At 38.8% G+C, this 17,668-nt stretch overlaps 1 protein-coding gene across 1 annotated transcript in view; it reads left to right on the forward strand.

The window, feature by feature from the left end:
* Nucleotides 1–17,668, forward strand: part of LOC126336676 (intersectin-1) — a 300,485-nt gene that overhangs the window by 160,258 nt on the left and 122,559 nt on the right. The window contains exon 25 of the mRNA XM_050000627.1: nt 846–1,010. Coding sequence (XP_049856584.1) covers nt 846–1,010 — 165 coding nt within the window. The remainder of the gene's footprint in view (nt 1–845; nt 1,011–17,668) is intronic.

The raw sequence follows: 17,668 nt of genomic DNA on the forward strand, positions 1-17,668 counted from the left end.
ACACTAGATCGCGTGTTCCTGTGTAAACCAGTTCCACATTAATATATTAGCGTATTTACCAAGTTTTGCTGCCATACAATAATTACAGCCCACACTGGATCTCTGTGAGTAGCAGCACTTTAATTGTAATCACCTGATACTTACCATTTAACCCTCGAGTGGGAACACCTATGTATAAAGTGCACCAGTTGCAAATAACATTATCTTGTACCATTCCATTGCTGCTTTCAAACCCATACCTATTCCTTCAATATTGGCTAAGCTGACTCACTAGTAAGTTGTGCTACCACACGTCCAAATGAGCGACAGTAACATAAAATAAACAGCGAGCTATGTGATGGAAAATGTACAATCCATGCAAGAAAATGACCCAGATTCCTAGCTAGTGGCACAATCCCACAACGAGACTGTTGTCTATGCGATAATTAGCAATTGGATTAGTGGTGGACTGTGCTAAAGTGTCGCAACTGTGCTGTTTTACTGCTCAGAGTGTGACGTTACTATGGGGTAACACTTGTACACGGCATCAGAGCGATATAATGAGAGTTAATTTTACTATTGTGTAAATAAACAATGATTTAGCTCATAAAATGTAAGTTTATTTTATCATTGCTCAAGTAAACTAAGATTAAAATGTGATTTTGTCCATACGTATTTACCTTTGTAACTTAAAGAAAGCTATTTTTTACATGTGTAGAAAGTACACGATGCACCCACTCGTGGTATAAAAACTGATACACCTGTTCAAGGGTTAAACAAAGAGAATTTATCTTATTTCATTAAACAGTTTGTTTTGAGATTGTGTTGATGTGTAGAGATGAGTGTATTTTGTTCTTATTTTTCAGAAAAAGTTAAAGCATTATATCCATATTCTGCACTAAATGATGACGAACTAAGCTTTGAGAAAGATGACGTTATAACAGTTGTAGCAAAAGAGGAACCCTCTTGGTGGCGGGGTGAATTGAAAGGAGCTACAGGGCTTTTCCCCAGTAATTATGTGGCACCTGTGTGTAAGTACTGCCTGCTAACATTTATTATTTGTGTATGTATTGGTAAAAATTAATTATGATGTATTGAAGGCAATCACTGTTCATAAGAAACCTAAATGTATTATAAAAAAATTATTAACTCTCTTGACTGGTCATATTACTGATTGCACTTCTTAAACAGTGGAAAGTCGTGGATTAGCAACAATATAGAAAGGTTAGATTGCTGCTCGCCACACACAGGAGGCATTGAGCCAAAAACAGGCACAACAAAAAAGAATACTAGAAATATTTCATCTTTCAAAGTTCTTGATGAGATGTAGCACTCACACAGTAACACCACACGCTCACATGGCTATCTCTGGGCACTAAGGGTAAGGGTAAGGGTGTGTGTGTGTGTGTGTGTGTGTGTGTGTGTGTGTGTGTGTGTGTGTGAGAGAGAGAGAGAGAGAGAGAGAGAGAGAGAGAGAGAGAGAGAGAGAGAGAGAGGGGTTGGGGGGGGGGGGGGGTTCTGCTGCTGAGGGTAGACTTCGTCTGAAAGATTAAATATTGACAATATTATGAAAACGATAGTTATCATTCACCATGTAGGGGAGATGCTGAGTTACAAATAGGCACAACAAACACAGTCAAACAAAGCCTTGGGCTAAACAGGCTTTTGTCAGAATAGACACCACATGAGTGTGTGCCCCCCCCCCCCCCCCCCCCACACACACACACACACACACACACACACACACACACACACACACACACACACACACACGCGCGCGCGCAAAACTGCACTCTGGCTGTCAAGACCTTGGAAGTTATTTTGTCTATTCTGATGAAGGCCTGTTTGGCTGAAAGCTTTATTTGGCAGTCTTTTTGTTGTGCCTATCTGCGACTCAGTATCTCCATTGTATGTATGGTCAGTAGCAACTACTCCTTTCATAATATTGTCGTTATTCCCTCCCAGATTTTCCATAGCTTAAATGTTGCTGGTATTTCTGCACTTTTGGTTACACTTTTGATTGTATGACATGCACAGTGAGGTGCATACTTGTTCAGTCATTGCTGTGGACAGTGCAGGTGTAGTGTTCCATCAGCCTATGTGTTAATCAGCAAACATAATTTGACTTCTAGTCATTAAAATTAGTAAGCATGTTTTCAGAACCAATGGCAGTGTGTTCTACTTGTCACTATCTCACCCTGCCTTACCCTCTCACCGATTTAGCTATGCCTGCTGTGCAGACATGATTGTGCATCTGTGCTAGGTCACTGAACTGACCAAAAAGCAATAAGCATCAAATTTGAAGGATGTACACTGTTTGACAGACAGTAATATGCTTAACCCCATATTGTTTATAAGCATATCACAAAATAAATTTAAAGAAAGGGAGTTCAATTCACATTTAGATCAACCACCTCAATGAGGCTCACCAAGATATTGCAGCTGTTTAATATTCATGTTGGATTATTTGACTTGAATGTTTTAGTGTTTTGCATATAGAACTGCATTGGTTTATTTATTGTATCTGATATGTAATGCACGTGAGTGGAAAGCATCGCAGGGAGCAAATATTTTGATAGTTGTTAAAATTCCAAAATGAATCTTTCATTCTGCTGCAAAGTGTACACTTTTTTTGAGACTTCATAACTAATTAAAAGTGTATGCTGCACCTGGACTTAAACCCAGAAACTTGCCTTTTCTGTTTAGTGCTCCTACCGTCTGAGCTAGCAAGCATGAGAGGTACTGGTGAAGTTAAAGCTGTGAGGATAGGTCAATGTAGTGCCTGGATAGTTCAGTCAGTAAGCACATGCCCGTGAAAGACAGGGTTCTGTGTTTGAGTCCCTATTGGGCACACATTTGTAATCGGCCAGGAAGTCGTTAGTATTGTTCATCAAAAATGTGATAATTACTACTGCTGTGCAAGCAGATTCATAATTTACCATTGATTTAAGTTAGGACTCTTGATATTTTTAAAAGTTTCAGATATCCTATATATTGATATTTAAAAAAATATCATTATCTGCCCTCGATATACTGTAGAAAAGTATCAGTATATTGATGTATCGAAGAAAAAATATCAACAAACCAACCTTTAAAAATTTCAGTTACACATAGATATAAGGCCAGTTTTAGAGCTGTATATTTAAGTATTGATTTATTATCAGATATTCTGTACATCAAAAAGGTAGAAGCCTGCCTATCCCCCTTAGAGCAAGAATTGAAAGGAAAACGATGCACATACATGCTTGTCGATAACCAGTTTGCTAACAATGGTAACTACATGTAAGTAGCACAATAAAACATGTCTGTCACTCAGATTCATCACATATTGGATTTGCCTGGAACGCTTCATGTCGATTACCCCAACCCTCCCCCCCCCCCCCCCCCCCATCCCCCACCCCCTTTCCAGCACCACTGACCTAGCAGTTTTGTCAAAATTGCATGGTGAAGTCACATGTCTCCGCCCACTGCAAACACCAATCTTGTCATTTAGATTTTTGCTCATCATTTTCAGCAAGTATTTTTGAAGAATGTTCATGTGGAGAAATAGCACACTAGCTGCGTTAAATTCTTTTTCTTAACACATTAGGTGTATTATTTCTTCACATTGGGAATCTTGTTATTCTATTCACACTACCAACACATACACTCCCCCCCCCCCCCCCACTCATCCGGCCCCCCAAATCCCTCCTCCCCCACCTCCAAATCCCTACTCCCCCATCCCACCCACCCATTCATTCAAATTTTTCTCTGTGCCACATCTACTTCCTTCACACAGCCATAGAGAGAGATTGGATGTAATGAAAGCTCAAAAAATAGGTCTCCTCCTTCACACAGTGAAGGTAAAATTATGTTCTGCTACAATGTTAGAGAAGGAAAATTGCTACTCACCATATAGCGGAGATGCTGAGTCGCGATAGGCACAACAAAAAGATTTACACAATTACAGCTTTCAGCCATTAAGGCCTTTGTCAGCAACACACACACACACACACACACACACACACACACACACACACACACACACACACCTTGCAAACAGGTCTGCACTCAAAGATAACTGAAACATCTCTGCAATATTGTGAGTAGCAACTTTCCTTTCTAATATTGTTACATTCCATCCTGGAATGAATGTGCCAATATAGACATATTTCTGTACATATACATCAGCAGAGCTTATGTAAATATTGGGATTGACAGTTGTATATAATGAGTGTGCAGTGTGTGTTTGTGTCGGAGAATATTACCAACCATTGACAATTTGTAATGGGGATCATTGTCGGTCTGCATGTAGCTGAGTGATAAAATTATGGAATATCCAGGTATATTAGGCATTTCAATCTGACAGTGGCTGGATGTTGAACTGAGTGGGACTTTGAGTTGTCACGTCCTCTGCCAATTCTGATCACACCTATTGTTCATCAAACACTTTATAACCTCTTCACACCTGTATGTGTCAAATGGTCGCAAGCAGTGTACTTACAACAACAAACCGTTGATGTCATCTGACATCATTGGTTGTACAATATCAGAAGGAAAGCTCTTGAATCACCCTTACTCTAGTAGGTTGCTGTTAACACAACAGCACAGGTGGTGCCATACCTGGGGAGCGTGGACTGCTGACAAGTGCCATCACATCATTTTCAGCAGTGAATTTCAGTTCTCCACAACCACATATGGCTGTAGTCAGTGAGTATGACGGCAGTGAGATGAGAAGACGCATTCTACCAATGTTCGGGAGAGGCACATTGCTTTTTTAATTAGTGTTATGATCAGGAGTGCTGTTGGGTATCACTTCTGGTGTTTCCTGGTGATGATTCAGGGAGCCATAATGGAATAGCAGTAAATTAGAAATCCTATATCCTCATGAGACAGTATCTTAGTACCAGCTTTCAAGAAATCGGCACTCATCCACGTTTTGTATGTTTATCTATGAAGAGCCTGCATGATGTTGAGGTACTTCATAGGCTGGTATGAACCCCCTGATCTGTCCCCAAAAGAAAACGTTGGGACCAGTTTCGATAGCTTGGATGTCAGTACAATTCCATTGCCAACATTCAGGATATTAATTGGCCAGTTAAAACAGTTGTCTGTCAGATGATCAGAGGAGAGAATATAGTGGCTATTCAAAACCCTCCCCCACTAATCCAGTACAAGAATGTGGGTACAGGGGGATGCAACTTGCTATCAACAATGCACCAATAGTGTTTTCTTACTGACAATTTTGTTGTTCAGTTAACTTGATTTTGTAATCAGTGAAATAAAATCTTGCAACATCTCAAACATGAAGTTCCATTTCACTTCCTCCTCTCTTTCTAGATGGCTGACTTATTTTGTCAGTGTGCATAAGCATCTGTGGCATCAACTTCACAGACCTACACAATTCCAGTTTTATATGGGAAGAAGTGAAGGTCTGTCTGTCAACCTAACAATGCGCAATTTGGACTGTAGGTCTGTGTGCGCATCTAATGGTCAAAAACTGTAATTGTGTGAATCTTTTTGTTGTGCCTATCGCAACTCAACATCTCTGTGAAATGCTGAGTAGCAACTTTCCTTCTCTAATATGGTTACATTCCATCCTGGATTTTCCATTGTTTGATTTTACAGTTTCAAAAGAACAGTTTCAAATATTTGCCAAAAATTTCAAAAAAATATAATATGAAATAAAAATATCGGCCCTCAATGTTGTCATTTCGATATCGATATATCAATATTTTATCAACAGCCCTAGTCTCATTGCATACTGGCAATTAAGTTTCCAATCAGTGGTATCATGTGTCTGTGTATAACAACTTTGTTGTGTGACTATCATTTACAAAATCTCTCGCCAGAAACCACAATTTTTTTACCAGTTGTTTTTGGAATAAAATTCTTCATATTTTTGACATGGTTCCCTCATCTGTACTTGACAGCCTTATGGAGAGCATGCCTGATAGCTCTGACACAGTGTATTGGATCACTTAAGTTAGTAGTTAGTGTGGCACAAAAAATCCAGAATGGAAGCAGTGAATAAAATGAGGAAAAACAATAATTGCAGTAAGACTTCAAAATTTTTGTCGGGGTTTGGTAAGCATTTTCATTTAAGACACACAATCCCCCACCCCCCACCCCCACCACCCCAGACAATGTGAATTGAAACATTATCACTCAAGCTACTGAGTGTACCTAGATTTCACAGTACTTTTTGCAATACAAACTAATTTTTTGAAAATATTTAGCAATTGTGACCCTTATAATATGATATAATCAATATGAGTAAAATATTCAATTACTCTGGGTTGTACTGCTCGATTTAAATGAACTGTTGCTTTGTACAATGACCAGAGACAAAGCATCCATAATTGCACCATAAGAATTGCACTAAATTTTCTGCTATAATTAAAATATCATATGGCCTGACTCTCAGTTGAGTCTTAAACCCTTACATTTGGAGTGTGCGTGGGTTAAACATGACTTTGAGTGATCATGAGTGGCTAAAGTTGTATCGTATTGCCACTTGAACTCGGATGTCTTTCATGGGTAATGATATTTCAGTGCCAAATTACCTCTCTCCATTCTTCAGTTTAAAACTCTGTGTAGGTTCTGACTGTATGAATCAAGACTGTGGCATTCTTACTGTAGTGAATTATTAATGTGAAGCTCCCCTTGCTTGGGGTAATGAAATTTGTATTACTGAAGTCAACATGGAACCAAGGAGGACTCTCTGCATATCAGCCACTGTAAACAGAATGGCTGCAATTAGGCAAAGCCGTATACACAGGGAAAGAGAAAGAAAAGCAAAGAGGTGATCTGCAGTTTACAATACTTTTTACAGAGTTTGGAGGAGAAATGAGCATTGTTGGAAATAGCAGAAAATATATGCACATGCGCTTGAGCAAAGGAAATCGCTAGGCATCCTGGATAAAGTTAGGAATCAAAATGCAGGAAAGAATTAGAAGGGAACATCTATATATATGGTGACTTCTGTTGTGCTTTGAATATAATACCGAGCAAGGGGGCACAGTGGTTAGCACACTGGACTCACATTCAGGAGATAATGGTTCAAATCTGGGATCCAACTACCCTGATATAGATTTTCTTTTATTTCCTTAAATCGCTTCAGGCATATGTTGGGATGGTTCCTTTGAAGGGATACAGCCGATTTCTTTTCCCATCATTCCCTCATCCGATGGGACTGATGACCTCTCTGTTGGTCCTCTTTCCGAAATCAGCCAAGCAATCTTGACTATTGTCATTGATGTATTGATAGTTTTTGACACATTATAGATACTTCGAACTTTGTACGCTCATTGCCCTTTCATTGCACCTTGGGTAGGCATAAAATTATAATTGGGTCCTTCTATCAACCATCAGACTCACTTTCTAATGTAACCAAAAACTTTACAGAAAACCTGAGGTCCATTGTACATAAGGCCCCTAATCTTAATGTAATCATTGGAGAAGACTTTAATCATCCACAAAGTCGGTGTTCCAAAACATCCCAAAGGTGTTCTATAGGATTCAGGTCAGGGCACTGTGCAGTCCAGTTCATTACAGGGATGTTGTTGTAGTCTTAACAACTCCGCCACAAGCCATGCATTATGAACAGTTGCTCAGTCATGTTGAAAGATGCAGTCGCCCTCCCCGAATTGCTCTTCAACAGTGGGAAGCAAGAAGGTGCTTAAAAAATCAATGTATGCCTGTGCTGTGATAATGTCACACAGAACAAGGGATTCAAGCCTCCTCCATGAAAAACATGACCACACAATAACACCACTGCCTCCAAATTTTACTGTTGACACTACACACGCTGGCAGATGACATTCACCAGGCATTCAGCATACCCACACCCTGCCATTGGATCATCATATTGTGTACAGTGATTGGTCAATGAAAACAACATTTTTCCACTGTTAAATCATCCAACATATGTGCTCCTTACACCAAGTGAGGTGTCATTTGGCATTTACCAGGGTGATGTGTGGCCTATGAGCAGCTGTTTGACCACGAAATTCAAGTTTTCTCACCTCCCATGTAACTGTCTTAGTACTTGCAGTGGATTCTCATGCAGTTTGGCTTTCCTGTTTGATGGTCTAGATAGATGTCCGGCTATTACACATTATGACCCTCTTCATCTGCCGCTGGTCTTTCTCGGTCAGCAGATGAGGTTGGTCTCTACGCTTTTGTGCCGTATATGTCCCTTCACGTTTCCACTTCACTATCACATCGGATACAGTTGACTTAGGGATGTTTAGGAGTGTGGAAATCTCGCGTACAGACGTATGACACAATTGACACCCAATCACCTGACCATGTTCGAAGTCGGTGAGTTCTGCAGGGAGCCCCATTCTGCTCTCCACCCTCTCCACCCACTCCCACCCACTCCCCACCTTCTTTCCAAATTCTACAGAAGTGTGGGCCGTATGGGGAACGACGCCTTACGTGGTGCACAAGTTATCCATAGTGTCCTTAGATTCGATCTCCTGAACCCCTTGTCATGGCTTTGCATCTCCACCTGCAACTCAACTATTTGGGCGAGGACACTTTCTGGGGTATGTCCTCTTCTTCCATTGTATCCTGTCCTCTTTCACCCCCATGACAGTATTGGATTCCCCTGAGCCCAATATCCAGCACGGTAGCCAGTCCATTGTGGTGGGGCCATCATGTACCCATCTGGTGGTAGCCTCCTGATAACACAGGTATCACAACTTCTGATGCCTGAGCTGTAAACTCCCCACGTATGCCAAGAAGTAGATGCCTGTCTTCCTGGGGCATGACACCTGGCAACAACCATCATGCCCGGTGGCCTTTGCTGTGGCTGCGTGGAACCAGTGGGGAGAGCCCCTGAATGGAGTGGGTGGCATCAGGGCGTATGACAGGCAGTGAAGTGGACTAAGTCATATTTTGCTGGTGACTGTACGGTGCCAGCAGTACTGTTGATGTGGTATGTCCTTGTCTTCCTCCGTCCGGCCTTCAGACTGGCTTATCCAGCCAGTTATAGGAGTACTTGTAGTTTAATGTGTACTCTGAACAATTGTTTGATTCAGCGTTTTTCATGTCAACAATGTTTCCAGAGGTGAAAGAAGTTATAAGTGACAGATAAAAATCCTAGGACTGACCAAAAATTAAACCCAAAACCCATGATTGTTGAATCTGTCATCTGGCACTTGGCCATTAAACCACCACTTAGGTATCATGGTATTCATTTTGCCAGCTTTTGTTTCATAAGATTGTTGTTGTAGGCACGTTAAATCATCTCTTTGCTTTTGTTTGTTTCATGACAACATCTTTTGACAGTTCTGCACAAGACACCCTAAATGTCCATTTACCACAGCACTTGGTACAGCAGCTGTAAATTTTGCTTTCAATAAAGGAATTTCACTGTGTGAATTTATTCATGTTTCACTTGAAACCAGTTGTGTACACAATAAAATCTTGTGGATTAAGCAACTGTCATGTGGTTTCTTCATTTTCCAAAATGGACTTGTACAGTTGCAGGTACTCCATGAGAAGAAAACTTTGTTAAATATTTGATAATTAATTTACTTCTACATTTACAATCTTAAATTTCATTTTGGCCATGTTGGACAACATTGTGCTCACCTCTGTTCATTCTCCAATGTTTTTTAAAATGTGGCATTAAGAGGGAGGCAAAAAAGGTTGCAGAAACTCCTAATTGATGTAATAGAAAATGTGGAATCTGCTTATGGGCACACATTGCAACTTACATTCTTTGCTGTAGGTGTTGGGAACAGACAACAGCAAAAGCAAGAAAAAAATACCTGACAGACTGTTGTCAGAGAGAAAGAAGTTCAACCACATTAAATGAATTAAGTCGTATTAAATCATCATTGAAGTAACATGTTACACACGAGTATTATAATGGGTAGTCTAACAGCCTGCACATAGAATTTTGTTATTAATGTTCGCTGATCATTTTATATTTAGAATTGTCTTACTTTTTAACCTTACTTCACACTTACTAATATGGAGTACAGTATGCAGCTCCAGAATTTTTGTATTCATTGTCATCATGCTTTAATGCTGTTGGTTACTCAGTCCAGCCTTTCCATCTTGCTTGAGACTTCTTGTATTCAGACTTCTGGCAGTGTGTGTATTTACTGAAAATGAAAATTTTAAATTTCTGTTTTGAAATGCTGTGCTTTCTGTTCTATTTTTGCTTCAGTATGAGTTATTTGGCATAAAGGGCTTTGTCTCGTAAATACATAGATAAGTTACTTTCTTGAAAAAGAAAGGTTAGAGCACGTGCGCGCGTGTGTGTGTGTGTGTGTGTGTGTGTGTGTGTGTGCGCGCGCGCGCGCGCACACACCTTGAAAAGTATGAGTATATGTGTATAATTTGGCAGACAAATAAAATTAATCTATTGTTCAGCTTGTTTAAGTAAAGTGTTATTCTGATTGCCAGCTATTCCACACACAGATTTCTTATTCGTGTTTTGCCTGTAACTGTTACGTCATTCTTTTAGTTTTGTTTCAGTCACATTGTGATGTTCTTGTTGATTTGTTAAATTCTGTGCAAAATATATTCCTCAGTTTCTGCAGTGACTTTTTTTTCTTTTTTCTCTTATGGGCAGAATGATTTAGTGTAGCCTTTTCTTAACAATGCTGTAAACTGTTACATGCCATTAGATAATGCTGGTTTCTTTTCTGTCCATTGTAGGACTTTGCAAGCGCACCTTGTCTACAGGTTGTGGACCCACTCAACATTCAGCGCATCTGTCTTATAACATTTGCTGAAGTGGAAAAAATGTGTGAAAGAAATATACTAAATAGATTCCATGCTGATGGCTGTAATTTTACTTCTGTGTTGGGGAAATTTCTATTAGGAAGTATTCTCCCTAATATAGTTTTGTATTTTAGTTACATGAAGAGTATTGCAGTGTTCATGTTACCATATACAATAGAGAGAAAATTGTGCCACAGTTTGATTTGGTGTATGAAAATTCTCTCTAAACTAATACAGACTTTATTGCTCAGCAAGTATATGTTGACAGTATTCTTTGCCTCAATTTTGTTTGGCAGCAGGTTTTAAACCTTTACTTCACATATATCCCTTCTCATTTCATTTAATCCTGTAGATGCAAAGAAAAACTATGTTTGCTGTTTGAATTAGTAATTGTTGAAGTTTGGCATGCCCCTTGTTCCCCCTCCATTACTTCTTCCAGGAACGCTTTAATTTTGCATGATAGTGGGTCCCCACCTATAGTCAATTGTGTGTAAGCATGTCCGTCTCAATAAAGTCCTTGTTGATTTGTAGGTGAAAATAGTCTGCTTATAACAATTTTGTTTATATATTGTGTATGCATATCATAACTTTTCTCCATGCATCTAATGAAACAGTTTCATTAATGATGCAACTGACTTTTGCAAGCTCTCATTTGCCCCATTGCCATACCTCAATTTGAGTGATTGATGGAGAGTCATATTAATAAACTGTAAGATTACACAAAAGTGTCTACATTTTGTATGACAAATTTATTGTCATCCACAGTATGTTAAGTGTCACTCCCTGTAATATAGTGCTGTGGAAATCTTGTTAAAATATAAGTACTGAAGGATGTAAGGTGACCTAGTCGTACACCTTTGTTGCGTAATATTCTAAATATTATGTTTAAAGTATTTATTGTGAGTTTTAAGCAAAGGGATGCCCTAGTCACTTTTTCATGTGCACTTCACATTTGCTGTATGATATGGTTTCACAGCTCCAGCACCCTTATTAATTTTAGTAGGTTGTAGTAGTAGGAGACCCTTAACATTAAATAATTCTCCATGGTGTTCTGTTCTTTAATTTTTCATACTACACATCTTACTTTGAATTAATAAATAATCTTGGAAGATCTGTTAGGTAATATTATTTCTTCTTGGATTTGATAGAGCATTCTTGTTATCTTGAATCCTTCTCTTTCTTGTGACCATTCATAATTATCCATGGTCTGTCAGCTGTAGAATATCATGATAATTTTGTGACCACTTTCCATTAACTTGAAAAAGGCCTTTCCCTTCCACGTGCCCATGCTCTTACTCCATCTTTCTGTTAAAGTTTGTAACTTTTTCATACCTGCTGCTTATACGTATGAAGTTTAACAACTGTCACTCATAAATACTCAGGACATTTGGGCAGTGGCTGTAGTATAGCGTTATTGTACAAATTCAGTTGATAATACTAAATGTCTTCTGTCTGAAGATTAGCAATACTAAGTGATATAATGTGTTGTTCCTTGTATTAAAATGACTGTGAAGTAAATACGCTTGGATAGCACAGTCTCATGGTTGTAGCTTACCTGACTGAAGGAGATGTATGTATACACAGATAGATCTGACTGTTAGTAGTTGTAAATATTGTGTTCTAGTATTTATTAATATACTTGTACTTTAGTTACATAATGAACCATATATATATATGTATACACATTTATTACATAATGAATGTGTTTGTTGAATCTCATTGGTTTTTGATGTTGTGTAGAACAGTTTGTAACACAGAGTTTAAATTGTGTTATGTACACCACATTATTACAGATAACCTGTATAAATTATCAAGAATATCTTTATCTTGAGCACAGCACTTGCCATAAAATCAAAACTATGAGTGAAGCCAGTATAGTGATTAGCAAGACTTGATTATCTTCCAGTTATTGCAATCCACAGAGTAGTTATTATATATCCCATTTAAAAAGCCACAAATCTTGCTTCCAGAATGCAAAATAAATATATATATATATTGATATGTATGACAGCAGGTCATTAATTGTAATTTTTCTTACCTTTTTTTTTTTTTTTTTTTTTTTTTTTTTTTTTTTTTTTTTTTTTTTTTTTTTTTTTTTAATTCTGAGCCACAATGTGCCTCTAATATTATTTAGCATGTTGTACTACTTACCTCACATTAAGGGGCGTACTAAAATATTTAGGGATTTCACATTTAATCTGCACTAGGAGGCACAGAAGTGGTTGCAGTTAAAATTTTATGAACACAACCTTTTTTATTCTTTTACAAGTTATCCCTAAGCCTAACTTTTTAGTTAATTTTGCTGTATATGCAAGAATCTGCAAAGAAATCTTGAAAATCATATTTTAACGAGTAAATTTGAGTCTTGTTCCACAAGTATGGAGAAAGAAAATATCAGATAAAAGTATTTCCCGAAATATAATAATCAACAATATTTTTGTCAGTTGTTTTGCACTACAAAATGTGTTATATTGTCATCATCTATGAGTGATCTGCTGAATCTTGCAATTATAGGATGCTTCTCATGTTTTGGAAATGTTTTACCAGAGCATATAAATATCTCTCTATCCAGAATCTCAACTTATTTGTTCAGTTCTCTCACCATATAGTTAATGATGTATTGAAATCATATGGTTACTGTTTTGTATAGCAATGGTTATTTTGTTGTTGTTTTTTTAATTTTTTAAATAATCTATTGACGTATAGTCCAATTGTTATTACACCAAAAATGTTACTGTTATGGTCATTGTTATGAATGAAATGTGACGTTGCAGGAAATATGCTCATCATTGGATGTAAATGTAATATGGGAAAATTTTGTCATTCATGTAATTATGGTACATTATGAATTGTAAATTGTGACTTTTAAAAACTACTAATGCATATCAGAAAAGAATAATGTGTAAGACTTGTTTTGTTAGCCATAAAGTTTGACAAATTTGTGTAAATCAATTGTGCCCTAAGAAAGCTTGTTTGTAGAAATTGATTTGTGTACAATTTGCTTGAAGCTGAATGGATGATGAAAACAATGCCTATTAAAGTGACTAATTTGTCTGGCCATTAAATATTCTCTCTCTCTCTCTCTCTCTCTCTCTCTCTCTCTCTCTCTTTCTGTCTGTCTGTCCCCTGTCCCTCGCCATTATAAGGCCATACTTGCCATTTCTTCTATCTGTTGGATGACCCCTTTCATCAAGGTACTACATTTAAACATATGTATGCAATAAAGCATCAAGATTCAGTATCAGCATATGACAAATAAACATGTTGTTAAAAAATTATTCAAACTTATTTTTATGTCTGTTTTAATACTTTCTGTCTGCACTTGATACCCACAATTCCCCCTCCCCCCACCTCCCCCAGCCCACTCATAAAACATTAAAATTGTTTCATGGTAATAATTTGGTATATAAAAGATTTCCTATTAGCAATGGTTAGAAATGTTAGTAAAATTGTGGCTTTAACTCTCACGGCGTGACATTACTCAGAGGCCTATTTTTGCCAGTAATTCATGTATAATACCAACTGACTGATGATCAGTAGTTGCTAATTAAATATGCACAGTTATGAGGAACTGGAGCTGCTTCTGACTACCTCTTTATGTACACCTTCTAAAAGAGTATGTTTTACTTTCAGGTGTTAGATCTTTAAAGATTGTTAGGATGCATTTATGTTGCCACCTTGTTGCCTGCCGGCATAGGATGGCATTGAGAAATCATACCCATTGCATTTTACTGGTGCATTTAACCTGCAGTATCATTGCTCACTACGATCCTTGCTGGCTTGAGTTTCGTGCTGTGACCATCACTGCATGTCCTGAAACTTGAGCCATGATTTACTGCTTCGAGGTCACTCCAGCAGCGGTGTGTCTGATTCTGTGTGCACGCATTCTGCCAGCTATGTGACCAGCTGCAGGGTAATTACTCCCAGTGTGCAGCAAGGAGTGAGGCTGTAGTGCAAATGAACAAGGCACCCTGCAAATGGCAAGGTGCAATGTGTAAGCAATGAGATGCCAGCAGTGAGACTGCAGCATAAATGCTCCTTAGACTGGGAGTTGGTAAGAATAAAGTCTGCATTAAATCTTTTCTGAGGACATCTTTGACTGTAGGTATCCATCTGTGTCTCTGTCCAATATTGACTTACACAGTACTATGTTAATCATCCATATCAACATTTTCCCCCTGCCCCCCTTAGTTGTGTGGTACTGTGTTAGTCGTGCATGTCAATGTTATTCTCAAAGAGCAATTGTGGATCTTGGCAAGGTGGGGTGGCTTGCTTGCTTGCTTCGGTGATATGGATAGTGATGGTGTAGATGCAGCAACAAGAGAACGGTATCTGTGAAGAGGCCAACAAACCTGTGTTTTCTGAGGAGGGCATCAGCCTTTTCAGCAGTTGTAAGGGCAACATCTGGATGATTGCCTGATGTAGCCTTGTAACAGTTGATCAGTATTTGCTGTGTTGGTGCTGCGAACTGCTGAAAGCAGTGGATACTACAGTTGTTTTTATCGAGGACATGCAGCTCTACTATATGCCTTAACGATGATGGCATCTTCTTGCAAAAAATAGTCCATTGTTCTGATCTCCAAGTGGGGACTACACTGAAGGATTTCGTCAGGAAAAACTAAACAGCCATTCATTAGGTCAGAGCTTGAAATGTTAGCTCTTTTTATTGGACAGGTTGTCGTCGTCGTCGTCTTCAGTCCTGAGACTAATTTGATGCAGCTCTCCATGCTACTCTATCCTGTGCAAGCTTCATCTCCCAGTACCTACTGCAACCTACATCCTTCTGAATCTGCTTAGTGTATTCATCTCTTGGTCTCCCTCTACGATTTTTACCCTCCACTAAATTGGTGATCCCTTGATGCCTCAGAACATGTCCTACCAACCGATCCCTTCTTCTGGTCAAGTTGTGCCACAAACTTCTCTTCTCCCCAATCCTATTCAATACTTCCTCATTAGTTATGTGATCTACTCATCTAATCTTCAGCATTCTTCTGTAGCACCACATTTCGAAAGCTTCTATTCTCTTCTTGTCTAAATTATTTATTGTCCATGTTTCACTTCCATACATGGCTACACTCCATACAAATACTTTCAGAAATGACTTCGACCATCATCAGTTATTTTGCTCCCCAAATAGCAAAACTCCTTTACTACTTTAAGTGTCTCATTTCCTAATCTAATTCCCTCAGCATCACCCGACTTAATTCGACTACATTCCATTATTCTCGTTTTGCTTTTGTTGATGTTCATCTTATATCCTCCTTTCAAGACACTGTCCATTCCGTTCAACTGCTCTTCCAAGTCCTTTGCTGTCTCTGACAGAATTACAATGTCATCGGCGAACCTCAAAGTTTTTATTTCTTCTCCATGGATTTTAATACCTACTCCGAATTTTTCTTTTGTCTCCTTTACTGCTTGCTCAATATACAGATTTAATAACATTGGGGAGAGGCTGCAACCCTGTCTTACTCCCTTCCCAACCACTGCTTCCCTTTCATGTCCCTCGACTCTTATTACTGCCATCTGGTTTCTGTACAAATTGTAAATAGCCTTTTGCTCCCTGTATTTTACCCCTGCCACCTTGAGAATTTGAAAGAGAGTATTCCAGTCAACATTGTCAAAAGCTTTCTACAAATGCTAGAAATGTAGGTTTGCCTTTCCTTAATATAGCTTCTAGGCTAAGTCGTAAGGTCAGTATTGCCTCACGTGTTCCAGTATTTCTACGGAATCCGAACTGGTCTTCCCCGAGGTCGGCTTCTACTAGTTTTTCCATTCGTCTGTAAAGAATTCGAGTTAGTATTTTGCAGCTGTGGCTTATTACACTGATAGTTCGGTAATTTTCACATCTGTCAACACCTGCTTTCTTTGGGATTGGAATTATTATATTATTCTTGAAGTCTGAGGGTATTTCGCCTGTTTCATAGATCTTGCTCACCAGATGGTACAGTTTCATCAGGAGTGGCTCTCCCAAGGCTGTCAGTAGTTCCAATGGAATGTTGTCTACTCCGGGGGTCTTGTTTCGACTCAGATCTTTCAGTGCTCTGTCAAACTCTTCACGCAGTATCGTATCTCCCATTTCATCTTCATCTACATCCTCTTCCATTTCCATAATATTGTCCTGAAGTACATCACCCTTGTATAGACCCTCTATATACTCCTTCCACCTTTCTGCTTTCTCTTCTTTGCTTAGAACTGGGTTTCCATCTGAGTATCAGTTGCAAAGCGATTTAGAAAAGATTGCTGTATGGTGTCAGGTGGTAGTTGACGCTAAATAACGAAAAGTGTGAGATGATCCACATGAGTTCCAAAAAAAATTCGTTGGAATTCGATTACTCGATAAATAGTACAATTCTCAAGGCTGTCAATTCAACTAAGTACCTGGGTGTTAAAATTACGAACAACTTCAGTTGGAAGGACCACATAGATAATATTGTCGGGAAGGCGAGCCAAAGGTTGCGTTTCATTGGCAGGACACTTAGAAGATGCAACAAGTCCACTAAAGAGACAGCTTACACTACACTCGTTCGTCCTTTGTTAGAATATTGCTGCGCGGTGTGGGATCCTTACCAGGTGGGATTGACGGAGGACATCGAAAGGGTGCAAAAAAGGGCAGCTCGTTTTTTATTATCACGTTATAGGTGAGAGAGTGTGGCAGATATGATACACGAGTTGGAATGGAAGTCATTACAGCATAGACGTTTTTCGTCGCGGCGAGACCTTTTTACGAAATTTCGGTCACCAACTTTCTCTTCCGAATGCGAAAATATTTTGTTGAGCCCAACCTACATAGGTAGGAATGATCATCAAAATAAAATAAGAGAAATCAGAGCTCGAACAGAAAGGTTTAGGTGTTCGTTTTTCCCGCTCGCTGTTCGGGAGTGGAATAGTAGAGAGATAGTATGATTGTGGTTCGATGAACCCTCTGCCAAGCACTTAAATGTGAATTGCAGAGTAGTCATGTAGA

Source organism: Schistocerca gregaria, chromosome 1 (assembly GCF_023897955.1).
Source record: "Schistocerca gregaria isolate iqSchGreg1 chromosome 1, iqSchGreg1.2, whole genome shotgun sequence".
Taxonomy (NCBI): domain Eukaryota; kingdom Metazoa; phylum Arthropoda; class Insecta; order Orthoptera; family Acrididae; genus Schistocerca; species Schistocerca gregaria.